At 50.0% G+C, this 27,389-nt stretch overlaps 2 protein-coding genes across 7 annotated transcripts in view; one reads left to right on the top strand and one right to left on the bottom strand.

Moving 5' to 3' along the window:
• The window catches only part of DGCR2 (DiGeorge syndrome critical region gene 2), a 47,991-nt gene extending 29,046 nt beyond the window's left edge, over positions 1–18,945 (bottom strand). For 2 of the 6 annotated variants that reach the window (XM_036353335.1, XM_036353336.1), the window contains exon 1: positions 18,561–18,945. In XM_036353335.1, coding sequence (XP_036209228.1) covers positions 18,561–18,639 — 79 coding nt within the window. In that variant the 5' untranslated portion in view covers positions 18,640–18,945. Of the gene's footprint in view, positions 1–1,338; positions 1,462–17,922; positions 18,329–18,560 lie in introns of those variants that run through there. The other 4 variants (XM_036353333.1, XM_036353332.1, XM_036353331.1 and 1 more) reach the window with 4 other exon arrangements.
• Positions 18,946–20,629: 1,684 nt separating this feature from the next.
• LOC118678627 (testis-specific serine/threonine-protein kinase 1-like) lies at positions 20,630–25,057 on the top strand. The gene has a single exon (XM_036354447.1). It carries the CDS (start codon positions 21,956–21,958, stop codon positions 23,120–23,122), a length of 1,167 nt encoding a protein of 388 aa, XP_036210340.1. The 5' UTR covers positions 20,630–21,955; the 3' UTR covers positions 23,123–25,057.
• Positions 25,058–27,389: the final 2,332 nt, after the last annotated feature.

Genomic DNA, 27,389 nt, shown 5'->3' with positions numbered 1-27,389 from the left:
TCTCCTGCCCTCAGGGAACTCAGTCTGGAAGGAGAGATCAAGCATGGGCACAAGTGATGAAGAATTACCAGTGGTTCTATGTGCTGCCAGAGAGGGATAGAGCAGGTTATTAGCAGAAGCCAACCTATAGCCATGGAGCCCACAGATGCCTTCATGTTGTGGAATCATCTAGCCAAGCCTTGAAGGATAGGCAGGATCTGCCCACATAGAAACAAACCAAGAGGATCCCAGGAAAAAAGAAAGGCATAAACAAAGCATGTGGCTAGGAAATTCTTTTTTTCTTTTTATAAAAAACATTTTTTAAAAATTTATTTCAGAGAAGAAGGGAGAGGGAGAGATAGAAACATCTATGATGAGAGAGAATCATTGATCGGCTGCCTCCTGCACACCCTACACTGAGGATCGAGCCCACACCCTGGGCATATAACCTGACTGGGAATTGAACCATGACCTTCTGATTCATAGGTTGATGGTCAACCACTGAGCCACGCTGGCCAAGCTAGAACATTCTTAATGGGGTGGGCACAGGAAATAGCCTAGCTGAGTCACAGAAGGGAAAATAATCATAAATTGGATTGGCAAAAAACAAGCCAGACTGTGAAGAAATTTGAGTGTGAGGCTGAAGAGTTTAGGTCTGAGATTCCTTCCTCTTAGGGCTTTTATCAGAACCACCCGGGTCTTAAACATATTCCATGTGTATGTGTGTATGTGTGTGTGTCTCTCTCACATACTTACTCATGCCGGAGTATACGCAAGACACTACACTGTCCATCCTAACCAAGTTGAGAACCCGGGGTGTGGTGAACACCATTACTCATGGGGTGTTATATTCTTTGAGCGTACTGGAACAGAAACCAGGTAGAGAAACAACAATTTAGACTCTCTGGCATTCTGTCTTTGTGAGCATACACATCATCAGGAGAAAGATTACTAGTGACTGAGTGAGCAGGGCAGATAGGCAGAGCCAAGGCCAGTAAAAGTGACCCTTGTCAGGATTCTAGCCAAGTTTCACAACACCTACTTCCAAAACCAGGCAAGAGGAAAGGGAAGAAGCTACCATACTTTAGGTGCTGCTCTCAGGGCCAGCAGCACCTCCCCAAATGTGGTATCATGGGCACCTCTCTTGCCTCACAACGCTCACACTGCCATCTTAAAACTTCTGAGATCTACCTGTGTTAGGCATTTAAAAAAAAAAAAAAACAAAAGACAGAGAAAGAAAGAGGACAGGAGGAGCTTAAAATAACCTTCCAGCACATGGATACAGCACTGGATACCAGTTGACAGCATCTCCCCTGATGGGAAGCATGGGCCACATGCATCTGCCTGCCCAACACTCACCTGGACAATTGGCTTCGTCGCTCTCATCCTCACAAGTCACCCAGCCGTCACACTGCCAGGGGAGAGGGATGCACTGGATGGTACCACTGCGACAGGCAAACTGCCCAGGGTTGCACCGCAGCTCTGTGAAACCAAAGGGCAAGAGGCCATTGAGGAAGTGGCAGTAGCAGCGGAGACCAGGAGTGGCCAGGCCTGCCACCGCCTGGCCCTGCCACCACCGGTCTCCATGTGCATGGGCCAGGCAGCCTACCTACAGCCCCACTCCTTGGAGGCTTGCATGTATGCCCCAAGGAAGAGCCAAGAGCTGTGCCCAAAACGCCACAAATATCCAGAGCATCATATCCCCCCAAGATTTTGACCTTTATGTGCGACCATTCAAACATACACTGTGGCATTTCTGTTCAGCATCAGGCTATGCAGTGCACTGCAGAGGGGACAGAAACAAGAGGGTACACCTCTCACCTCCTGAGGGATTCTGGGTCAATAGAGAAGACACACATACACTAGATACACATATATGGATAAACACACACACACACACGGTTTTCTGACAAAGCATAAATGGAGGTCACCACCACAGAAGCACTCGAACAACATGCTGAAACAACATGAAGGAGAAACTGCCTCCACCTGGGGGGCTCAGGAATGCTTCTTAAAGAAGGTGGGATGTAAACAGGGTTCCCAAGGCAGGCAATGGTTTCAGAGGTACATATAACATAATAGGAAGGGACGAGCGATCCAGAAAAAGCAGGGCTTAAGGAAATATTATAAGGCAGGAGAACATGCCAATTAGACTGTGTGAGCTGACAAATGCAGAATCACTGGAGATAAGATTGGAAATGTAAGAAGAATCAGACTGTGGTGGCTTTCAGGGTAAGATAATGCTGACCTTTATTTGGTATGTTGTAGGGGACCAACAAGTAATATGGTAAGATCCGTGTTTTAAGCAGGTATCACTAGCAATGATTTCTGGAAGCAATTAAAATAGAAGGCCAGACAAAAATATTAACTCAGCCAAGTAAGGTCTTGAACTGAGGCAGGGGTCGGCAAAATTTACAGCTCATGGGCCAACGCCTGTCCTTCCCACCGTTTTTTTAAAAATAAAGTTTTCTTGGAATTGTGAGCTGTGGGACAACTTCAAGCACCCTTAACATACTTGTACTTGGAGGGGGGGGGGATCAGACAAAATATTTGAAGAAACAATGGTAGAACAACTTCCCAATTTGATGGAAACTATAAACCTGCAGATCCACAAGCTCAATGAACCCCATACACAAGACATATAAAGAAAATTACTCCAAGGCACATCATAATCAAAGTGCTTAAAACCAGCAATAGAGAAAATTTTAAAAGCAGCCAGAGGAGAAAAGACATCACACAGAAAAACAGATAAAGACAACAGGTTTCTCATTATAAACAATACAAGCTGGAAGACAGTGGAGAAACATTTTTAAATTCTGAAAAAAAGAAATAGCTGTCGTCCTGGCCGGTTTGGCTCAGTGGATAGAGCGTCGGCCTGCGGACTGAAGGGTCCCGGGTTCGATTCCAGTCAAGAGCACATGCCCAGGTTGTGGGCTCAATCCCCAGTGTGGAGTGTGCAGGAGGCGGCCAATCCATGATTCTCTCTCATCATTGATGTCTCTCTCTCTCTCTCCCTCTCCTTTCCTCTCTGAAATCAATAAGCATATATTAAAAAAAGAAAAAGAAAAAGAAAAGAAATAGCTGTCAACCTAGAATTATTTAAAGCAAAAACATGTATACTACATTGTAGGGTTTAAAACACGTAGCAGTAAAACTGTGACAATAGCACAATAGCTGGAAAGAAGAAGGGAAGCATACTGTTTTAATGCTTTTATACGCCACAGGTAAAGTGGTCTGTCATGTGAAGGTAAACTATCATAAGTTAAAGAAAAATATCACTAAACTAACAAGAGTTATAGCAAGTAAGTCAACAAAGACAACAAAATGGAATAAAAAGTCAATTGAAAAGAAGGCAGAAAGAGAAAAAGAAATTAACAATAGATGGTACAAAAAGTAAAACAAATAATCAATTCTGCCTAATCAGTAAACATATGGGATGATCTAAACACCCGAAAAGACAAAATTTGGCACATAGGTAAAAAAAAAACACAAGACCCCACTCACTATGTATTGCCTAAAAAAACCTCTTTATATGAGGACACAAATTGGTGAAAATAGAAGAATGGAAAACATGCTAACACTGATCAAAAGAAAGCTGGAGTGGCTATATTAATGCCACACAAAGTAGACTCCAAAGCACTTAATATTACCAGAAATAAAGGTCATTTAATAATGATAAAGAACATAATAATCCTAAATGTTTATGAATCTATTGCAGAGCTTTAAAATATGGATGAAAAATTGCTATAGCTGCTAATAGACAAATTCACAATTACAGTCAGAGATTTCACTCTCCTCCAAACAACCTGAACAACACTATCAACCAACTGGTCTGAACCAACACTTATAGAACTCTCCACCCAAAAACAGTGGAATACACAACTATTTTCATATGCATACATATATAACATTGACCATAATAGAGAATGTTATGGCCATAAAACAAATCTCAAATTTATGACTGACATCATATGGAGTATGTTGTTTGACCACAATTTAATTAAAAAATTAAAAATCAACAACAGCCAGGCTAGTGTGGCTCTGTGGTTGAGCACTGGCCCATGAACCAGGAAGTTATGGTTTGATTCCTGGTCAGGACACGGACACATGCCTGGGTTGCAGGCTTGATCCCCAGTAGGGGTCATGCAGGAGGTGATGTTTGCCTCTCACTGGTGTTTCTCTCTCTCTATTCCTTCTACCTTCCTCTTTCTAAAATCAATAAAAAATATATTCTTAAAAAAATCAACAGCAGAAAGATACCTGGAAAATCTCCCCAACTATATGGCAACAACTCACACACTTTTAAAGAGCCTACGGATCAAAGAAAAAATATGGATCAAATAAACACATTAAAAAAATTCCTTGTAAGTCACAAACTACTAAAGCTCACTCAAAAAGGAATCAATAACCCGAGTAACCATGTGCTATAAAAGAAACTGAACTTTTAGTTTAAGAACTTCACACAAAGAAAACTCCAGGCCTAGATGGCTTCACTGGAAAGTTCTACTAAATATTTAAGGTAGAAATAACACCAATTCCATACAAACTCTTCCATAAATTTAAATATTTAAAATTACCATAACAATAGCATCAAGACCAAGAAACACTTAAGGATAAATGTAATGACAGATGTGCAAGTTCTATACACTGAAAATTACAGACTATTGCTAAGAGAACTTTTTTAAAAATCTAAACGTGTGGGGATACATGAAGTTCTATGGATCAGTAAGCTCAATACTGTTAAGATACCAATTCTACCCAAATTCATTACAGATTCAATGCAATCCCAACCAATATTCTAGCAGGCCTTTTTGTAGAAATTGACAAACTGATTCTAAAACTCATACAGAAATGCAAAAGACTTAGCATACTCAAAACAACTTTGAAAAGTAAGAACAAAGCTGGAGGATTCACACCACCTGATCTTGAGCACTTACTAAGTTACAGTAATCAAGACGGCATTAAAAAACAAAACAACAGCAAAAACAGCGTGGCATAAGCATCAAGACATACATTAGGGCCGAAACCGGTTTGGCTCAGTGGATAGAGCGTCGGCCTGCGGATTGAAAGGTCCCAGGTTCGATTCCGGTCAGGGGCACGTACCTGGGTTGCGGGCACATCCCCAGTAGGAGATGTGCAGGAGGCAGCTGATCGATGTTTCTCTCTCATCGATGTTTCTAACTCTCTATCTCTCTCCCTTCCTCTCTGTAAAAAATCAATAAAAAATCAATTTAAAAAAAAAAAGACATACATTAGGACCAACGGAACCAGAACAGTGTGTCCAAAAATAGGCCCACATATATGTGAGCAACTGATTTATGAGGAAGGTGCAAAGGCAATTTCCTGGAGAAAGAATCATCCTTTCAACAAATGGTACTGGGACAACTGGGTATCAAATTTTTAAATTGATTTTTATTTTTTTTTATAATATTTTATTGATTTTTTTTACAGAGAGGAAGGGAGAGAGAGAGAGAGAGCTAGAAACATCGATGAGAGAGAAACATCGATCAGCTGCCTCCTGCACATCCCCCACTGGGGATGTGCCCACAACCCAGGTACATGCCCTTGACCGGAATCGAACCTGGGACCCTTGAGTCCGCAGGCCGACGCTCTATCCACTGAGCCAAACTGGTTTCGGCTTTAAATTGATTTTTAGAGAGGAAAACCTAAAATTATAAAATATCTAGAAAACATAGGAGAAAATCTTTGTGGCCTTGGCCAAGATTTCTTAGATACATATACCAGAAGTTCAATCCCTAAAAGAAAAAGTTGATAAATTGGACTTCATTAAAACTGAGAATTTTTTTGCCCTGGCCGGTGTGGCTTTGTTAGGTCGTTCAGTGCACTGAAAAGTTGCCAGTTCGATTCCCTGTCAAGTCACATGCCAGGGTTGTGGGCTCAATCCCCTGTGTGGGGTGTGCAGGAGGCAGCAATTCAGCAATTCTCTCTTATCACTGATGTTCCTATCTCTCTCCCCCACTCTCCCTTCCTCTCTGAAATCAATAAAAAAAAATTTTTTAAAGGGAGGAAACTGACACATGCCACAAAATGGATGAACCTAAAGGACATTATGCTAGGTAAAATAAACTAGACAGAGGAGGACAAATGTTTCCACTTATAGGAGTTCCTTAGAGTAGTCAAATTCATAGAGATAGAAAGTAGAACATAGGTTACCAGGCGCTGGGGGAGAGGTGATGGGGAGTTCCCTTTAAGGGGTACAGTTTCAGTTTGGGAAAATGAAGAAGTTCTGGAAATAAACACTGGGTGATAGTTGCACAACACTGTCACTGCACTTAATGCCACTTAAATGTACAGTAAACAATGGTTAAAGCGGTAAGTTTTGTTATGTGTATTTTACCACAATTTTTTAAAAAATCCTATTTTTAAAAAAAGAGAAGAAATCCCAAGCACACATCCCATTAGCCGTCAATACATGTCAAGTAGCCCTTGGAAATGCCACTGTGCGTTTGTGAGAGAACAAGAGAGAGAGGCAGATGACACCTTGGTATTACTATGAAAATAGTTTTGACCTCCTGAGCCCCTTCCCCTAGACCCCTGGCCACAATGAAAGAACTACTGCTTTAAACTATGCATTGTGTGAGGTTTAAAGGACTCATGCCTGTAGAAATGTACAAGTCTCTGCAATAAAATATTTGTCTACATTCCATTTATTCTTTGTCAGCAAGCCTTGGCCTCACTTTCAATTATGTAAACTGAGCTGTCTCAAATTACTGTGTGAAATTTAATATGCTGCCTAAATTGTTTGGAATTGATTTTGCAACATTTGCCCACAAAGAAATAGAGGGAGACATAGTACAGCAGAAGCACACGCATCCAGTCACGTTGCTCAGGAAATAAAAAAATTTCCTGCCAACAAATGCAGGAGAGAATTCTACCCCATCTCTTCGCACTACCCACAACCCACTCCATGGCCTCCACCAGTGGACGGAGACCTTAAGGCAGCCCCTGCACCATGCTGGAGCGCCCACCCAGGACCAGGAGGCCCCAGCTTCCCAGTGGGCAGTATAGCCTCCATCAGATGGCTGCAACATTCTTCCTTGGAAAGCGCTAACAGCTGCTTCCCAGCAGGGCAGGATGTTCCCACGGGTTCTCCTTCTGCCCACTATACAAGGCAGTACTGGGACAGAGAGATTTATCCAGCACAACACTTAGACCAGAAGGGAGAGGATCAGAAAATAAGGGCAGGCTGGGCCCGCTGTTCAAATGCATGACAATTCTAGGGGAACAGCTCTCATGGGAACAGCAGCATAGAACTTGGGCCAGCTCTCTCTTTTCTGGACACCTTCAAGAGGGAACAGAGATCACTGATGATAACATAGACCACTAAAAATACACAACAGAGGGCCATCCCTGCTAAACAGGCCTTCTCAAGGAGAGTCACCTGTGTCCTGAGGTAAGACGGTGAGAATAAGGGGCTTGAATTCAAGTAGGATGGGCAGCACCTGAACCACCAACAAACATAACAAGGCCAAGGGCTCGGCCTGGACAAGTGCCACTGAGCAGGAAAGGAGCACTTTGCACGGCTAGAGCCCAGCAGGATTTAAAACCAAAAGGTACTGCAGGACCAGATGGCTTCACGGATGGGCTATGGCTCCGGGAGTGGATGCTGCTGGCAGTGGAGGAGAGCTTCGCCAGAACACCAGCAGCAGGACAGAGAATGGACTTGGGAGGGCAGAACTAGGTGAGGGAAAGCATTACCAGGCATTTGAAACAATTCATAGGAGATCATTCTAGAAAAAACTGTGATTATGTCACAAACTCCCCACCTTCTCTAAGTGTTCTAAATGCCATTTGTCCTTTCATGAGGTGAAGAACCACCTCCAGGCTTCCCCCAACACCCCCATCACTCAGGTTCTTGGGATTCCCTGGCTCAGCAACCTTTCAGTGCACAGAACGACACTCCAACCAACTGAGCCACCTTGCCAGAATGATGAAAAATTTTCATAAGAGATCTCTCTCAGAACCACACCCCAGAGACAAAACAAAAGAAGACTGAGGAAAATTTTCAGTCTTATTAAAGAAAAGATAAAGAGAAAATATTATGAATAAAGTTTTTACAGCCCCCCCCCCCAAAAAAAAGAAAAAGAATGAGGCAACTTACAAGATCCCCAAACACTGTCAAATGAAAACGTCAAAAAACTGTGTAAGCCAAAACCGGTTTGGCTCAGTGGATAGAGCGTCGGCCTGCGGACTGAAAGGTCCCAGGTTCGATTCCGGTCAAGGGCATGTACCTGGGTTGCGGGCACATCCCCAGTAGGAGATGTGCAGGAGGCAGCTGATCGATGTTTCTCTCTCATCGATGTTTCTAACTCTCTATCTCTCTCCCTTCCTCTCTGTAAAAAATCAATAAAATATATTTTAAAAAAAAACTGTGTAAAAAGTATTAATTCCATTTATGTAAAACTAGAGGCCCGGTGCACAAAAATTTGTGCACTCGGGGGGGAGGGGGGGTCCCTCAGCCCGGCCTGTGCCCTCTCGCAGTCTGGGACCCCTCGGGAGATAACGACCTGCTGGCTTAGGCTTGCTCCCGGGTGGCAGAGGGCAGGCCCAATCCCTAGGTGCAGCCCCTGGTCGGGCTCAGAGCAGGGCCGACTGGGGAGTTGGGGTGCTGCCCCGTCATGCACAGAGCAGGGCAGATTGGGAGGTTGTGATGCCACCCTCAGTCACGCTCAGGGTAGGGCCAATTGGGGGGCTGGGGCACCATCCCCTGTCACACTAAAGGCAGGGTCGATGGGGAGGTTGCGGCGCCACCAACTGTCACGCACAGAGCAGGGCCAATCAGGGGGTTGGGGCACCGCCCTCTATCACCCACAGAGCAGGGCCGATCAGGGGGTTGGGGCGCCGCCACTCTCACACTCAGGGCAGGGCCGATGGGGAGGTTATGGCTCTACCCCATCACACACAGAGCAGGGCCCGTGGGGGGGGGTTGGGGAGCTCCCCCCTATCAGGCACAGAGCAGGGCTGCTCAGGGGGTTGGGGCCCCGCTCCCTGTCACACACAGAGCTGCAGGGCGATCAGGGGGTTTGGGCGCTGCCCCCTGTCACGCTGATCCCGGTGCCGGGAGGCATATTACCCTTTTACTATATAGGGTAGAGGCCTGGTGCATGGGTGGGGCCGGCTGATTTGCCCTGAAGGGTGTCCTGGATCAGGGTGGGGGTCCCCACTGGGGTGCCTGGCCAGTCTGGGTGAGGGGCTGAGGGCTGTTTTCAGGCTGGGAATGACTGAAGTTCCCAACCGCTCCTTTTTTTCTTTTTCTTTTTTATTCTGTGCCAGCTTTACCTTGAGGCTTGGCTCCAGCTCGTAGGCCTCCGTGGCTGAAAGTAGGTTTCTGGCCTTTGCTTACAATGTTGTGAATCTGCTGCCTGAAGTCCGGAGGTATTTGTTACAGTGTTTCTTAAACTGCCCGCTCAGAGGCCTGCAGTCGCAGGCAGGGAACGTTGGTTTCCTCCATCACTGAGGCAAGCAAGACTCATGTTAGTTTCAAGCTGCCTGGCTGCCGGCCGCCATCTTGGCTGACAGTTAATTTGCATATCTCACTGATTAGCCAATGAAAAGAATAGCGGTCGTACGCCAATTACCATGTTTCTCTTTTATTAGTGTAGATACTGTGTATGAATGTTTTCCCAACTGTCCTGGGCTTTCACTGTGGGTCACCATACCGGTCTGCATCATCCACACCAACAGGGGTAGAGGGGAATTTGAACACTGTCTCTCCTCCCACAGGTGGCCAACAAACCACTAAGGGCTAAGCAAAAGCCCGCCTGGGCCACAAGCAAGCCTCATTCCTTTCAGGTACTTCTAATCCTCTTCAGTCTTCTAAGACCACAAGCTTTGTAGCTACTCTGACCAGGGACTCTAGAGATAGCCAGTGGCACTCAATAGGACTGTAACAGGAGGCCTGAAGTCAGTCTAAGTGTGTAGGTCCCGGAAGCTCACATCTCCAGTCTGGCCCTCTGGGATGCCTGCCCTCTGTGGTGGTTCCTAACCCTTGTTCAACACCCTGGGAAGCCCCGAGCTATTTCCTTCACAGAAATGAACTCCAAAGGAAAGTCCCCCAGGGAACAAGACTTCTGAGACAAAGGGGAGTGCAGGGTGGACCTGGAGGCCATGTTGGTCCAGCAAACTCCACAGAGCTCTACTCTCGCACTGTCCTGTCTAACATGGAGCAGTCAACAGCTGAAACCAGACAGACAAGAAGCTGATCAAACTGATGGTCGGCTGCCAGGGATCCAGAAGTCAGCCTACAGAGAGGGACTGGAAGGGATCAGAGACACTGACTAAGGATAACAACTAGCCCAGGTTCACTGAACCAATCCAGGTTCACTGAACCAATCCAGGTTCACTGAAGCGACAGCCATACCAGGCAAGAGGAGAGGATGAAGGCCAAGAGGTGAGTGTGTGCAGTCCCTGCATCATCACCTCTCAAGAAAGGCTTATACTGTGCAATGGCCTATGGAAGGGCAGGTCACTTCCTCCTGCAGGGGGCGGTCCAGTTTAAAGCCTCAGTGCCAAGCAAGTCCATCAGAGAGGCCTCCAGGCCCTGAGGCTCCAAACTGCAGGAGCCCTCAGTCCCTCTAAACCCCAGTCTGGGAGGCTGGTGAACTTCAGGTGAGGATCCATATTTGTGAGAAGCCCTCACCTGCCCTCACCTCTCAGTTGAGCCAATATCTGCAGAAGCGAGCTTCCCCCAGTGTGAGGCCAAGGCCAGCTGGCTCTGCAACAACCCCCCACAAGTCTTCCATAGGCAATCAGCCACAAGGTCCCTGTCCTCACCCCCACCCCCCCACCTAGGGACAGCTGCAAAGCCTGCTGGCTAAGGGAGCTGTTGCTCTTTATGTCAAAATATAAATAGCCATTTGTGCATTTATTCAATAACTGATTTCTGAGTGCCCACTCTGTGCCAGACCAGACTCAGGAGGCACAGCATGAACGTGACAAAGAGCAAAATATGTCAATGTGAACAATCCTAGCCCTGTCCAAAGTGCTGCGGCTGTTTGGTGGGCTTTCAAAAACTATACCCCCACCCCCTGACCATCAAAAATGGCTCCTCATTCAGCTGTATGTATCAGACACTGCTGAAAGCCACTGTGCTCTGCTGCCTGGTGGGGGGGAGGAAGGGAGGACATGAACAAGGCCCTCTCCTGATAATATTCCCGTGTGTGTGTGTGTGTGTGTGTGTGTGTGTGTGTGTGTAGTCCTGCTTACAGTTTAAGGTGATGTCCCTACACTCCCTGATGTCCATTCATGGATAACATTTACTGTTGGCCTTTATGAAGCATTTGCTTTTTATCCGACATTTCTTAGGACTTTACACTTAACCCATTTAATTCTCACAACATTTTTATGAAGTTCTGCTGTTATGTCCATGGCACAGATAAGGAAACTGAGGCACAGAGAAGTCACAAAGTGGGTAGCAGAGCAAGATCTGACACCAAGCAGTGCGGCTGTAGGGTCCAAGTTCCTTTTTGTTGTTGTTGTTGAATCATTGATCAACTGCCTCCTGCACACCTTACACTGGGGATAGAGCCTGCATCCCAGGCATGTGCCCTTACCAGGAATTGAACCATGACCTTCTGGTTCATAGGTGGATGCTCAACCACTGAGCAACACCAGCCGGGCTCTGGTGTTACTTTATTTTATTTTATTTTTGTAATATATTTTATTGATTTTTTATAGAGAGGAAGGGAGAGGGATAGAGAGCCAGGAACATCGATGAGAGAGAAACATCGATCAGCCGCCTCCTGCACACCCCCCACTGGGGATGTGCCCGCAACCAAGGTACATGCCCCCAACCGGAATCTAACCCGGGACCGCTCAGTCTGCAGGCTGACGCTCTATCCACTGAGCCAAACCGGCCACGGCTCTGGTGTTACTTTAAATGAGCTGTCTGTAGAGGAGCAGCTGCAGTTAGATCAAAGGGAGTCCAGTGTTGTGGTTTGAGAACTTGGACCTTATGCCCTTGCCACTGTTGCTCAAGGGTTATGGCAATGGCCCACACACCAAAGGGTTGTGTGTTTGATTCCTAGTCAAGGGCATGTACCTGGGTTGCAGGTTTGCTCCCCGTCCCCAGTCAGGGCATGTTCATGATGCAACCAGTCAACATCTCTCTCTCACATTGATGCTTCTCTTTCTCCTCCTCCCTCCCTTCCTCTCTAAAATCAATAAACAGCACTTGCTGGCTTGGCTCAGTGGATAGAGTGACGGCCTTTGGACTGAAGGATCCCAGGTTCAACTGAGGTCAAGGGCACATGCCGGGTTACAGGCTCAATCTCTAGTAGGGGGAGTGCAGAAGGCAGCTAGCTGGTCAATGATTCTCTCTCATCGTTGATGTTTCTATCTCTCTCCTTTCCTCTCTGAAATCAATAAAAATATATTTAAAAAACAAATAAGTAAAATAAAATCAATAAACATATCTTTGGGTAAGGATTAAAAATAATAATAAAGTAATGCCAGACCTGGGCTTTCCTGTAGGGCGCGGCTATAGGGTTAAGCCTCGGACTGACCTGTTGACAAAGCCATAAACAAGTCCCAGCTTAGAGGGCACAGTCCTCTTAGCATAATTAGGCTTGACCTGATGACACTCCAGAGATCCTTCCTAGGTAGCTAATGGGCTGTGCGAGGTGCAAGTCCTGCCAAAACAAGTGAAACTCACAAGAACATTGTAACTATGGTGACCACTACCTTGTTTACCTCTGGCTATAAAATAAAGGCTCAGCTGGTCCCCAGCCAGCTGCACTCTGCCCACTGCCCACATACCATTCACCCTCCCCTGGACTTGCCCTGGCCAGACTGTGGCCCATATTGGAGTGGCAGGACTGTCTTTTACTAAACATCCCAAGTCAATTGGTAAACCACACAGAAACAAATTTGTTACATAAAAACCACACTGTGATCCCACCCTTTCCTCTGGCAAAATGTTGGCCCAAAATTGGGCTCTTGGGACTACTGACCTGCTCAGCATACAGGAAGGAGAAAGGACTACTGCCAACTCTTCAGCAACCCAAACACAAAAGCACATGTGACAAGGGAACAATCTAGCAGCACACCAAGGAAAAGACATTTAATCAGTCTGTTGCTATCTACTAGGTTCTAAATGTTGTCACTGACACATTCCACTTAGGGCCAAGAATCTACTACGCTTTTCCCTATGCCAAGGAGAGGAAGAGGAACAGAGGTAAGATACCATGGGTACAGGGAGGGCCCACAACTAGGCCACCTCCCATGATGTATGCGTTAAGTGCTGCGGAACTGCCAGAGGAGGGCAGGGGGAAGACAGTGCCAAGGAGCTAGGTCTGGGAAGCAGGACCAGAGGGCCGCAGGCAAGAGCAATCTGGACAGGAAGAGGAACAGGGGAAAAAAATAGCCTAACAAGAGCGAGAATGTACATACCCATTGGCCAAAGTGTACAACAAATGCACATTATTCATTCCTAAGACTAGAACCACTAACTGAAATATTAGCCTTGCTAGCTGCCACCTGGGCAAACCGGAGCTTTAACCACAGCACATCCTGTGCCCGCAACACCATCTGTGGTGACACAGTGCCTGGCACACAGCAGGTGGCAGTGAGGGCTTGTTACAGGGTGAATGCAAGCAATGGGATGGGAAGCATCACCTTTCATCTTTCAGGGAAGCTAAGTACCAGGCGCCTCCTCCTGCTCTCTGAAGTGATCAAAGTGTTCAGGGGAAAGGGCCATGCCATACGCAACTTACTGTCAAATGGTTCAGAAAAAAAATTGTTAAAAATAATTACGTCCATGCATACATTTCTATGCATGAGTATAAACACACAGGGGAGATACAGCAAATAAAATAAAATGCTAACAATAGGTACATCTAGTACAGGATATGCAAGTGTTCTTGCACTAACTGTATTCTTGCAATTTTTCTGTAAGTTTGAAATTATTTTTTTAGGAATATATTTCTTTATGTCTTTTTATTGATTTCAGAGAGGAAGGGAGAGGGTAAGAGAGAGACAGAAACATCAATGATGAGAGAGAATCACCAATCGGCTGCTCCCCACATGCCAACCACCAACTGAGAACTCCTAGTTTATATAAACATTTCCTACCAAATGTTTACTTTAAAAGCAACAACAAAACAATTCATTAGCTAGTGAGGTTGGAAAAGTATCATCTAAAAAGAATGAAATTATAAAATCCAAAGCCCAGTGTGCTAGTTGGGCAAGTTCTATAGTGTTACAAGGTGGTAGGCCAGTGATGGCGAACCTTTTGAGCTCGGCATGTCAGCATTTTGAAAAACCCTAACTTAACTCTGGTGCGTGTCACATATAGAAATTTTTTGATATTTGCAACCATAGTAAAGCAAAGACTTATATTTTTTTTTAAAGACTTATATTTTTGATATTTATTTTATATATTTAAATGCCATTTAACAAAGAAAAATCAACCAAAAAAAAATGAGTTCGTGTGTCACCTCTGACACGCGTGTCATGGGTTCGCCATCGCAGTGGTAGGCTGTGGAGGAAAGAACTCCAAACTCAGTAGGCACCTGGCCAGCCTAAGTGCAGGCTCAACTTCCCCGCTACTTCTATAAGCTTCAGCCAGTTCTGCTTATAAAACATCCACACGCTTCCTATTCGTTAACCCACATGCTGCTCCAGTGCTGTGGCCACTTCTCGGCTCACTGAGGCTTTATCAGTTCAGCATACCCAGCGGTCCCTCAAGGCCATGGGGAAAGAACCCTGACCTAGGAGCCAGGTCCTAGTGGTCTGAATCCCAGCTGCTCTGCCCTCCAGCTATGTGACTTTATACAAATCACTTGCCTCTCCCAGCCAGCTTTCTTCATCCCAAGGAACACAGCTCCAGTCCTGCCACATCACCTATAGGCCGGGGAACTCAGCCAAGACCATGCTCACTCAGGAAAGGTTAAATGTTTTCTCAGCTAAGTATGGTGGAGTCACCCTGGACAGAGCTATGGTTAAACCCATGGCATGATTTTCTTTCATAATTAATGCTTAGAAAAAAACAGTATTAGAAATCAGCAATTGATGTTGCATTCCCTGTATAGATAAAGGGTCAGGGAGATGATACTTCAGTCAATGGCCCTAAATGCCCCTGTATGTTTGTCACCCCTCAGCAGAGATCCCCAACCTTTCTAACATCTCGGGGAGACAATGCACATCTTCATGGGTCATTATGGTTAACCACAGAAGGAATTTGGGGGGAGGGCTGGTTCTATCCCTCAAACCAGGGTATTCAGATGGAAAAGGCTTCAGAATCCTGGTGAGCCACTGGGTCCATCAGAAGAAAAGCAGCCTAGGTCTCCACAGCAGGGGTTAAAGATAGGACATACATAAGCCCCTGGGAAAGGTGCACAATGGAACCAGGCCAGACTTCTAGGACCGAATCTCATCTCAGCCACTTAGCTTGATGAGCTCTCTGTATTCCAATTTCCCTATCTGTAAATGGAGCTAGTAACAGTGTCTACCTCACAGGGACCACCTGAGAGTTAACTAACACGTGTTCTTACTACAAAAGCTCTGGCATGTAACACATCCTCGATCAAGCCACATCAGACATGCATTTAAAATAAACTTTGGCGAAAGGTCAAGTCCAGCACTCTTGTGTTGCCCATTGCCCCACTCTGTGAAAGGCCTGCATCAGAGAGGAGCCAAAAATGGCTTGGTCCCCGTCCTCAAGGGTTCCACCTGGTAGAAATCAGAAGACACCCTCCTGCCTACTTGCCTGCCTCCCTCCCATGTGGGAAACAGGTTCTGACAGGTGCCCTCCTCACACCCGAGTATGGATCTAAGTCAGGATTCCAATAGAAGGAATGCAGGCTACGACCAAAGAAGCACCCCCTCGAAAATGCCAGCCAGCAAACCTCTGCTGGGAAGGAGACACAGCACACAAGAACATATGACCCAGAGTGAGACTTGCCCTTGCTGCCCAAACAACGTCAGGGAGCCAGTTGGAGTCCCCCAAATGTCAGGCAAGTAAAGATACCACTGGGGCCGCTGCAAGTTCTAATATGGAGTGTCATGGAGTGAAAAAGGTAACTGCTCCCTCTGCCACAGGTGCCTCCCTGCCCCAACTCAGACCGAAGTGTGGTGTCTTCTGTGAAGCCCGCCCCTGCTTCACAAGTACAAAAGGTTGGCCATCTCTGACACCTGCCTAGGCCAACACACTTAGTGGACCGATTTACACCTTGACTCTTTCCACACCTAAAGGGCACTCCCAGAGGAAGGCGTTTATTCTCTCCATTTGAGCATCCCTAGGAGATGGGCAGGTATCAAGCACTCAGACGCCTGTTGAATTACTGCTGGCCACTTGGCAGGATATGTGAACAGACAGAAAAGGAGTTGGGGACATTGGTCACCTCTATCATCCAGGTAGGAGATGCTGGACCTGGAACCAGAGGCACCCCAAGGAAGACAGCATGCATAGTACACATGGCTTCAGTCCAGTGACCTAATGTGCAACACTGGGACCCACAAGCCAGAACAGGATGATGTCTCATCTTTCTACAGGTGTAGACTTGTGTTTTTGTTGTTGTTTTAATATATATTTTTACTGGTTTCAGAGAGGAAGGGAGAGTGAGAAAGAAACATCAATGATAAGAATCATTGATTGGCTGCCTCCTGCACACCCCCTACTAGGGATCGAGCCCACAACCAGGGAATGTGCCCTTGACCGGAATCAAACCCGGAACCTTTCAGTCCACAGGCCGAGGCTCTATCCACTGAGCCAAACCAGCTAGGGCTAGACTTGCTTTCTAAAGCACCTAATCACAACACACAATCCATTGGCTCTGCTTCTCAAGAGCCCATACAGTGCCCTCCTAGACAGGTGGCCCCTTTCCTGGCTTCATTTCCTACCAAGGCTATCCCAGAACCAGTCATCCTGCTGCCCATAGAACAGCAAAAGCAGTGAGCAACCAGCTCTACTCAGGGAGCCCAGAGAAGTATCACTGGAGAGACTCCAGGCTGAGCGTGGGCCTAGGGTCTTGGCCACTAGATAGACAGTCAAGAGGTTCAGTGTCTAGGGTGGGAGCCTGGCTAGGGCAGGGTGGAGGATCAGCTGCATACCACTGTGCTTTCCAGCCTGCCTTTACCCACTGAGGCCTGACAGTGCTCACAGAAGACAGCCCTGAGCACTTCCACCTTCACTGACCGCCCCCTTCCTGCTCCTGGCTACCTGGCCCCAGTTGGCGTGTGTGCGGGAAGCAACCAATCGATGTGTCTTTCTCACATTGATGTTTCCGTTTCTCTCTCTCAAATTAATGGAAAAAATAGCCTCGGGTGAGGATTAACAACAAAAAAAAGTTAAGAATCATACTTTTTGCCCTAGCTGGGTGGCTCAGTTGGTTGGAACATCCTCCCATACACCAAAAGGTTGCAGGTTTGATTCCTGGTCACAGCACATACCTAGATTGCAGGTTCAATCCCCAGTAGGGGCGAGGATGGGAGGCAACGGATCAGTTTCTTTCTCTCTCTCAAGTCAATAAAAACATATCCTCGGGTAAGGGTTAAAAATTAAAACACACACACACACACAACACACACAATTTTATAGTTAAAGGAAATCATACTTTTCAACTGCATTGTTGTAAAAAATGAATGCCTATAATGTGTATATTACATTCTCTTTTATCTAAAAGTTCGATTTCCTGCTGACTTGAGAAGAAATCAAATATTTTCACGGACTCCTAAAAGCACTTTGCGCCCCCAGCACTGCCTCTCCTCTTACTATTAGATAAACCAGCCCTGAGTTTGGGGATTTTAATTTCTTGCTGCAGTTCAGATGGGTACACCAGAAACAAAGATTAAAAAATTCTCTGGGACCTTCTAGCTGCCATGAATGATTCTGAACCCGCACCACAGGCTTTTTATAGAAACACAAGTTCCACGGGGAGTTCTAAAGGCACTTAATCATCACACACAAGGAGCAGTCCTGAGTACCTGCCACTGTCCGGGCTCCCTGGACTGCGACACACCTGCGGGGCGGCGCGTCCGTCTCGGCCCCAGGACAGACCCGCGCGATGCTGGGCGGCCTCCTAGCACCTCCTCGGGTCCAGTCTCTGGGCTGAGTCCTTCTCATTGTCACCGAGTGACCATGAGCGACACGGCTACTGCTCTCCAGCCGCGGGGTTTCCAGGACTGAGACGCTGGCATCAACCCACTGCTGGGAGGAAGCAACGGGAACTAGGTGCCTCCACGAGCTGCCCTCTCGACCTAACCCCAGCCTAGCTCCAGCCGCTGGACCAGAAACGAGGGCGCAGCTCCTCGGCGAAAGAACTCCATCTCTCGCTTCCAGCGACCTCAAAGCAGGTAGTGGCTCCACAGTCGTGGACCCAAAGGCCACCGCCCCGAGAACAAAGTTTCTTGATATACGAGGCGCTCGAGCCCACCAGGTCAACTCACGGCATGGTCCCGGAGGTGCACGGTCCCGGGAAGGAGGACGCGGCGGACCGCGGGTAGGCCTCGGCAGGCGTCCTCCCGGGACACGGCCCCACCGAGCGGAGGGAGGTCCGGGGCGACCCCGGCCCTGTTCGCCCCGCCCCCGGCCGCCCGCCCCGCCCCCCCCCCGCCCCGCGCACCTGGTCGCAGCGGCTCGGTGACGGTGAGCACGAGCAGGAAGAGCAGCAGGAAGGCACCGCTGTCTGCCTTGGGCACCATTTATCCTCCGTTCATCGTCCCCGGGGCGGCCGCGTGACCCCGCGGGGAGGCCGAACCGGGCCTGGCTGAGGGTCGGGGGGCCGGGCCGGGGCCGGGCGTGAAGAGGTGGCGGGAGGGGGCTCCGGCTGGGCCGCCGCTGCCCTGGGCCGTGGGTTCTCACGCACTCTCGGCTGCAGCCTGAGGTTCCGACCGCAACCTGAGGTTCCGACCGCGGGCTCGAGCGCACTCTCCGCCGCAACCTAGGGTTCTGACTTCGGCTCCGCGCAAGATGGCGGCCGTCCTGTTCGGCTCTGCGACGCCCTGCCTCCCGCCCCCGACGCCGGCGTCGGCCAATTAGCGCCGAGGAGGGGGCGGGGCCTGCGCGCTCCCAATGCTTGCGGACCTTGGCCGAGCTGGGGCGGGGCCTGGGCAGTAGTGCCCGAAAGGGGCGAGGCGTAAGGTCGGGATGGGCGGGGCAGGCCCGGTGGGAGGGCGGGGCTTAAGGGGTGAAGTGCCATTGGCTGAACAGAGAGGTGGGGCTCGGGGGTGTAACCTGAGCCGAAGGGCCGGCCCTAGGATCTTAGGGCGCCGGGAGGGACCGGCGATGGGACCAAGTGGACAGGACACAGAAAGGGCGGGGCCCAGTGAAGCCGGGAAAATGGGGAGTGGCCCCGGGGTGGGGGGCAGGGTGGGAGGGAGCCAAGGGGGACGGACACAAAGGGTCTCACCCCTTGCACATCTGCAGCCCGAGGTCCGGTCCATGGCCCAAGAGTGGGCCGGAAAGTGGCCTTTCCAGAAGGGCTGCGCCCTGGCTGAGTGCCTCCGTTTGTTAGAGCATCCTGCCGGGCACCAAAATGGTTAGGGTTCGATTCCAGGTCAGGGCCCAAGGATCAATGTTTCTCTCTTTCTCTCTCTCTTTCTTTCTTTCTCTCTCTCTCTCTCTCTCCCCTCTTTTCTAAAATCAATAAACATATCCTTGGGTGAAGATAAAAAGTAAAAATAATTTTTAAAAAAAAGGACTGCAAAAAAGGGATGAAGAAAACTGTCAGGACCCAACTTTGAGGAGGTGGAAAGGAGGATCGATGCTGTCAGGCACAGGTTGGTGTGGCTTCACTGGTAAAGGAAGTAGTAGCCTAAAGGAGTATCATGCATACCCCCCACCCTCCCCCCATAGATGTGGCTCTGGGATTGAGCTTCGAGCTATGAACCAGGTGGTCATGGTTTGATCCCTGGTCAGGGCACATGCCTGGTTGCAAGCTGGATCCCCCGTAGGGGATGTGCAGGAGGCAAGCAATCAATGATTCTCTATCATTAATGTTTCTATCTGCCTTCCTCTCTGGAATCAATCCTATCCTATATAATAAAAGGCTAATTAATATGCAACTTGTCCCCTCCACCAGGAGTTCGACTAACCAGAGGTGGGCCTGGCCCACTAACTCCCTGTGGCCCCTTCCCCATGCAAGACGGGGCCTCTAGTAAAAATTTATTTAAAAATAAAAATAAGGAGTCATTTTAGAAAGACCCTGTAGTAAAGTTGGCCTCTGGAGGAAGGGCCCTGCCTACATAATGGGGGAGTAGGAGAAGGAACGCTGGGCACATCAGACCAGATCTGCATAGAATAAAGCCACTGGGGACAGTGCTCTAAGTACTGACTTCATAGCTGTTATCTGGAACAAGGAGACTATGGGAGGGGACCCAGCGGATAAGGTGTTCTCAGTAGGAGAGAGGAGCAAGCTGTCCAAAGGACAACCAGCCAAGCACACAGGACCTGGCACAGGGTGTCAGGGCTGGAAAAGAGGGTGAAGGGCCAGTGTGACTCAGTTAAGCATTGGCTGTTGCAACAAAAAGTCCCTGGTTTGACTCCCAGTCAGGGCACATGCCTAATTTCGGGTTCAATCTCTGGTTGGGGTGCGTGCCAGAGGTGATCAATCAATGTTTCTCTCTCACATCAATGTTTATCTCCCTCTCCCTAACTCTCTCTCTAAAAAAAAAAAAAAAAAATCAACAAAAACATTTTTAAAAAATAAAAAGAGTCCCTAGCCGGTTTGGCTCAGTGGATAGGGCGTCAGCTTCTGGACTGAAGGACCCATCCACTTCCTCAGGGTGGATATAGCTACGGTTCAACCCAAGACTAGGCCAGACCTGCCTGCTCCTGCCCCTCAGGGTGTGGCCCCGAGCAGGTGCTAGACACACTCCACTGCTGGCAGAAATTGGTCCCTGTTCAATGCTGACCTCTCCACTTGCACCATCCTCAGGGAGCATTCCAGGAGCAGCTGATGGCACTCAAAGCAGGATCAAGGTCCAGCTTCTGTCCCAGCCCCAGATCTGCCCTAGGAGCCCAGACCCCCAAGAAGGAACACACAGCCAAGAGCAGAAATCCCTGCCAGTTGTCCCCACCAAAGCCACTATCAGAGAAGCAGGCTGGCAAAGCTTTGGAAGAGGAAAGTCAAGTCCAGGGAGGTGAAGAGTCCAGCTAAACCATTCAGGAGAGGGCAGAGTCCTGGCTTCCTAAAATCAGAGACCCTGGGCCTGGAGTCTTGGCCCCACCTGATTCATCTCTTCTTCACCCTGCTGCATGGCCCGCAGGCCACCTGTGTAGACAAAGGCAAGGACTTCCAAGACTGAAGGGGGAAAAATCAGGGACGTTTCTCCCCAGCTCCTTGCCTGTGGGTCACTGTGGCCTCTACCAAAGGTCACTGCCTCTCTCAAGGTCACCCTCTCTATGCTATCCTTCCCAGGCTCCGATGATCATCCCTCCCCTTCTCCAGGAGTGTGTGACTACTGTTGGTGTTTCCTACACTCTGCTCCCACCTTTGTAAGTTATGCCCTTATTACACCCTCAGACTGCCCCCAATTGGAGTATGTCCTGTTTTCTACTGGGACCTGGACTGATACAACACCTGCCCTGAATTTCCAGGATTGCAGTCACCAGCCCCACCACTGGTCAAGCAGTCCTAGCTCCACATCTGGAGGCATGGGTAGACCAGGGTGTCCCCATAGCCCCCTGCTACCTCCAGTCCCAGCCAAGTGTGAGGTCACTCTCTGTAGACATTTGGTCTGCAGCCTACTGGCCAGCCTTCCAGGATTCTGAGTCCAAGGGGCTCAAGTCAGGACCTCACTACCCCAGATACTCCTCCTTTATGACTTCACCCACTGAAGTCATCTGGGAGACAATGCTGAACGTTCCACCCCAGAGTCTGGGCCTCTAGGAGGCAGGGACAGCAGGCCAGGCCAGCCTAGAGGACTATCCGTCCACAGTGTAAATGAGGACACGGCTGGCCCATGTCTTGCAGGGATGTAGAGGGCAGCCTCAGAGGCACTGGGTGCTCCTGGCACCATGGATGATGCTGCCATCCTCAAGCGACGAGGCTATATCATGGGGATAAATTTAGGAGAGGGCTCATACGCAAAAGTCAAATCCGCTTACTCTGAGCGCCTCAAGTTCAATGTGGCGGTCAAGATCGTCGACCGCAAGAAAGCCCCCACAGACTTCTTGGAGAAATTCCTTCCCCGGGAAATTGAGATTCTAACCATGCTAAACCACCGCTCCATCGTCAAGACCTATGAGATCTTTGAGACATCGGACGGCAAGGTCTATATTGTCATGGAGCTTGGGGTTCAGGGTGACCTCCTTGAATTCATCAAAACCCGGGGAGCCCTGCACGAAGATGATGCTCGCAAGAAGTTCCACCAGCTCTCCTCCGCCATCAAGTACTGCCATGACCTGGACGTTGTCCACCGAGACCTCAAGTGCGAGAACCTTCTCCTTGACAAGGACTTCAACATCAAGCTGTCTGACTTTGGTTTCTCCAAGCGCTGCCTACGGGATGATAGTGGCCGACTGGCACTGAGCAAGACCTTCTGTGGGTCGGCGGCATATGCGGCCCCCGAGGTCCTGCAGGGCATCCCCTACCAGCCCAAGGTCTATGACATCTGGAGCCTGGGCGTGATCCTCTACATCATGGTCTGTGGCTCCATGCCCTACGACGACTCCAACATCAAGAAGATGCTGCGCATCCAGAAGGAGCACCGCATTAACTTCCCGCGCTTCAAGAGCCTGACCAGTGAGTGCAAGGACCTCATCTACCGCATCCTGCAGCCGGACGTCAACCGGCGGCTGCACATCGACGAGATCCTCAGCCACTGCTGGGTGCAGCCCAAGGTCCGGGGCCTGTTCTCTGCAGCCATCATCGACGAGGAGGGGGAGAGCTCAGGGGTCCGTGAGCCCTCAGGGGTCCATGAACCCCCATGGGTCCCTGAGCGGGGCTCTGACAAGAAGTCTGTCACCAAGCTGGAGCCCCAGGAGGCACAGCCTGAGGTGAACCCAGAGTCACAAGCCAAGGAGGAGATTCTGCAAGAGGTGTCGAGGCCGTTGGATACCAGAAGCCCAGCCCCTACAGAGGGGCAGCCGAGCAGGGACACCGTGGAAGGGGGGCTCCCTGAAGCCTCCAGACACACACACCTAGTGAGCCTCTTACATGGCCCAGGGGCGGGCAGGGAATGAGGCAGAGCTCATAGCTTCGAGCCTGAGCTCCAAAAAAAAGCCAAGGGACAAGCCACTGAAGGAAGACAGTCCTGGATGAGCCGTTATTTTCGTTTCTTTTCCCTCCCTTTGAACTTGGTAACCCACATGGTAAAAAAGCAATAAATAACTATATTAGTGCAGATTGTAAGGTGCTTGTCTTTCCCCAGCTGACTGCGGTCGTCTAAGAAGAGGATCCATCCCACCACACCCCAAGTTTGGAAAATATATCCCAGTGTGCCCAGCCATGACCATGACCTCAGGCCTTCAACCAGAGCAGAGAGCTGAGTGCGGAAGATGCTGCTTCAAGAGGGAGGCTATGAGTGTGGTGCTGGGGGAGGGGGGACATGGAGAGCACAGGCCCAAGAAGGGCTGCGTGTACAAGCCTACTGGTGGGGAGGGGCCTGCGGAGGGCAGATGCACCAGCTTCTCAGACTCTCTTCATCTCCCCACCTTAAAGGGCAACTTAGTTTTTCTGCTTGGTCCACCAGGGCTTCTCCGTGTCCAGCAGGCTCCCAGTTCTCAATGGCGCCGAGTCACCCCACCCTGTGGCCATTGCCCCAGCTCAGGTGAAGCAGGAGGCTCTGCTGGACAGCCCAGCCACACTCCAGCCCACATGTCCCACAGCTGTGTGGCCTGGATCTCACCCTGTTCCCCTCTAGTCCCAGTCTGTCCCAGGGGTGATACTCCCTGCCAGAGTAGATAAGCTTATACTGGTAAGAGACAAGACAGGTGTCCTCACAAGGCATGCCTGAACTCTGTGGTATCTTTGTCCCATAGCAGGAGCAGGCTTACACGTAACATCACCAACCACCGTGCTTTGCAGGGCCCTGCTTGGCCTTTTCTATGCAGTCCTCACCTCTGCTGTGATGGCCCTTTCTCTTCCCGCTCTGCACTCACTGACTTCTTGTGGACCTGCAGGGTTAACACACCAAAAGGGCAAGAGCCTCAGACTCACCCCACCCCGACACCTCCGTTTTAGGAAAACCTGAACCCCAGCCCGCTGGGAGAAGTGAGACCCCGTCAGTGTCCCAGACCTGCCCTCTGCAACCCTCCCCATAGTTAGTCCAATGCTCTGTCTGGCTCTGCCCTCCCCACAACCCCCTTTCCCACGGTATTCTCATATGCCCTGCCATTGCCTCCCACAGCACCCAGTCTGGCTCCCTCTGCTGAGGGAAGGATCCCAGTGTCTAGCCTTGGAGGTCCTCCCAGGTCTGACCTCTTCCTGGCCACCCAGCCTCTTCCCTCACCCCCACCCCACACATACATTTTATAATCATCCCTGCAAACCTTATCTCTCTCTCCAGGCTCAGCTGAGGGGCCATGGCCTCCACAAGGCCTCCTGGGGGCCCCTACAGCACTCAGCAGCCAGCCACTGAGCTCCACCAGGCAGGCCAGTGAGTGCCCAGGGTCCAGGCACAGAACAGGCCCTGAGTAAGACTGGAGCAGTCCCCCAATTTCTTAGTGAGGACTGCAGGCTCCAGGAGCCCAGCCATGCAGCTTGGCTGATGGTGGAGGGCAATTACAGTATACACTTGAGTGGAACTGACATAGGGACATCCCGAGGAGAGGCTCCTAAGCCGCCTCCTCTTGGTCCTCTCTGCAGCCTGCTGCATCCTCTAGGCAGCGGGCAGTGTGCGGCAAGAGGGCCTGGAGTCTCACTGCAGCCCAGCGAGGAGGTGAGCCTGGGTAGGAGGGGCTGCAGGAAGGAGCACCTACTGTGTGCTTTGCAAGTGGGGAAACAGCTCAGAGAGGGGAGACTTCTTGACTGAAGCCACACCTCCCCAGGTGGCCTCACGGGGCTCAACCCTGGCATAGACCTCCTCAGTGACTCTTTCACAAAGGTTTTAGGATCAAGACCCTCAACATGGATGCTGTGTTGCCCTGACCGGTTTGGCTCAGTGGATAGAGCGTCGGCCTGTGGACTGAAGGGTCCCAGGCTCGATTCCAGTCAAGGGCATGTACCTTCATTGCGGGCACATCCCCAGTAGGGGGTGTGCAGGAGGCAGCTGATCGATGTTTCTCTCTCATCGGTGTTTCTAACTCTCTATCCTTCTCCCTTCCTCTCTGTAAAAAAAATCAATAAAATATATTAAAAACAAAAATAAAGAACACGGATGTTGTGACCCACAGTGCTCGCTCCCGCCCCTGCACTCTCGCCACTTCATGTGCACTAGCGGTCCTTGTCCTCCTCCTCCTCCATCTGGCTAACTCCTAAGACCTCAGCCTTCCCAGCCTCCCCAAGTCCCGTCCCCAGTTCTGTCCTCACAACTCCATGTTCCCAGTATCAAAGCACAGTAACTACTGGGCATTCCCATTCATTGGTGGGACACTGAACCTCCTGGGCTTCAGGAAGGCCTAAGTCCTTTCTAGTTCACCAATGCATCCCAGCACCTGGAACGGACCCTCAAATGCCTATGGGGTGAATGGACAAATGGGGGCCCACATTTATGGAGAAAACCAAAGCTCAGAAGTGACCTTCCCAGAGTCTACAGGCCTCTGACCCACAGGACTGCCGGTTGAGACTTCCGCTGGAGGTCCTCTGGTCCAACCTAACACTCTGCCCCCAACACACCAGGAGTCCCTGCCTCCGCGTGCACATCTTGGGCAAAGCTGCCTGCTCCACATCCCTGCATGATGCTGAGACCTGCCTCCTCCATCACGTCTTCCAAGAACCAAAGAAGCCCCACTGTCCAGAAAAGAGCAGGGTAAGGGGCAGAGAATCCACAGCGTGGGTCCGTGGATCAGTCAAGAATGAAGACATCCAGGAGCACTCCGGATAGAACATTTGGGGCACAGGAGAAAGTGGGGCTGGGGTCATCCTCACTCAGCTGTGAGGACAAAACTGGGTCCTGGCCTGCAAATCCTCACAACCAGCCCCTGCTGGGACACAAAGGAGTGAGTACTGGTCAGTTAGGCCAAAAAGATCCCCCAGGAGAAAGGGAGCCCCAGGGAGGCCTGGCTGCTGGAAGGCAGTTACCACTGGGCTCCTCCTGCCGGGACCAGTCATTCCTGCCTGGCGCCGGGACTCTGGCTATCCTGCCACTGCCATCTTCCACATGGACCTCCAGGCACATGCTCCAAGTGCATCCACAGAGCTGTGCTCTGGGCAACATGTTACATCTGCCTGCCATGTCTTGCCCCTTGTCACCTGGTGGATGGAGCGGTGTTGATCCTCTGCATGCCGGCTCCACTGTCAGCCCCTGACCACCCACACAGAAGCAGGTCTTCCTTCGTCTCCCCTGATCACAGAGTACATGGCACACCTGTCCTGACAACTTGCTATGTGTGGGCACAGGATGCCTGTGACAGGAAACCAATGAACAGCAGGGCTTTCAAACTACCTAAGGCGTATACAGGAGGCCACATGTTCCAAAGCAGAACTCCATACACGTGCCCTGAAATAAGGTTTTCACATTGTTTCCAGGCACAAAGGACAGTTTCAGAGATGCAAACAATGCTTTCCCAGGGTTCCAACAGCTGTGACGTGCCAGTCCTCACAAAGGCCCACACTGACATAATCCACCCAGGTGCTTGCTCCTAACAGGGTGCTGGCTCTCAGCACCCCAGAACCGCCAGCACCCAGGCTCCGCCCAGGCCCTGCCCAATCACTGACCAGCACACTGGCCCGTTGTCTCCCTCTGTCGCCCAGAACCCCCAGGCCCACCCTAGTCCAGCCTCCTATTGCCTGGTCAAAGGTACTGGCCTCCACTCGCCCCAAAGCCTAGTCTCTATGCTGCCATCGCAAAATGTGACTTGGGCCACAGCTCTTCTTGCCCTGCACCCTGCAATGGCTGCCCATCCCTCAGGGAAGAGCCCCCACTCACCTTTTCCCCCCCACTCCCTCCTGTCTGTGGGACTCAGCCATTCCCAGAACAAGCCCTCTCCTCTCTCAGGCTCTTTCCTACCTGGATGTCTATCACCTCCTCTACCTGACTCTCAACCCATCCTCCAGGCCTGCCCCAGTCCTCAGAGCACATCTGCCAGTCTGGGGCCTGCAGCATCCCAGAGCCTGCCTGGCCTTCCACCCCACACACGTCCTGCTCACTACAGCACTCACCCACCCAGCCCTCTACCCCAAACAGAAGCTGCTCTTGTCCACTAAGCTTAGAACCACTGCCAGCCTGGCCAGACCAGAGCAGTCCCTCCCAGACACTGCCAGTTCTGAGGACACAAGCCATAGATGGAGTTTTCTTCACACACCCAAGAAGCTGCAGGAAACTAACCCTAATGAGACAGGAACTAACCC

The sequence above is a fragment of the Myotis myotis genome, unplaced genomic scaffold (genome assembly GCF_014108235.1).
Source record: "Myotis myotis isolate mMyoMyo1 unplaced genomic scaffold, mMyoMyo1.p scaffold_m19_p_20, whole genome shotgun sequence".
Lineage (NCBI taxonomy): Eukaryota > Metazoa > Chordata > Mammalia > Chiroptera > Vespertilionidae > Myotis > Myotis myotis.
The sequence above is the reverse complement of the archived record's forward strand: the minus strand, read 5'-3'. Positions and strand labels throughout refer to the sequence as shown.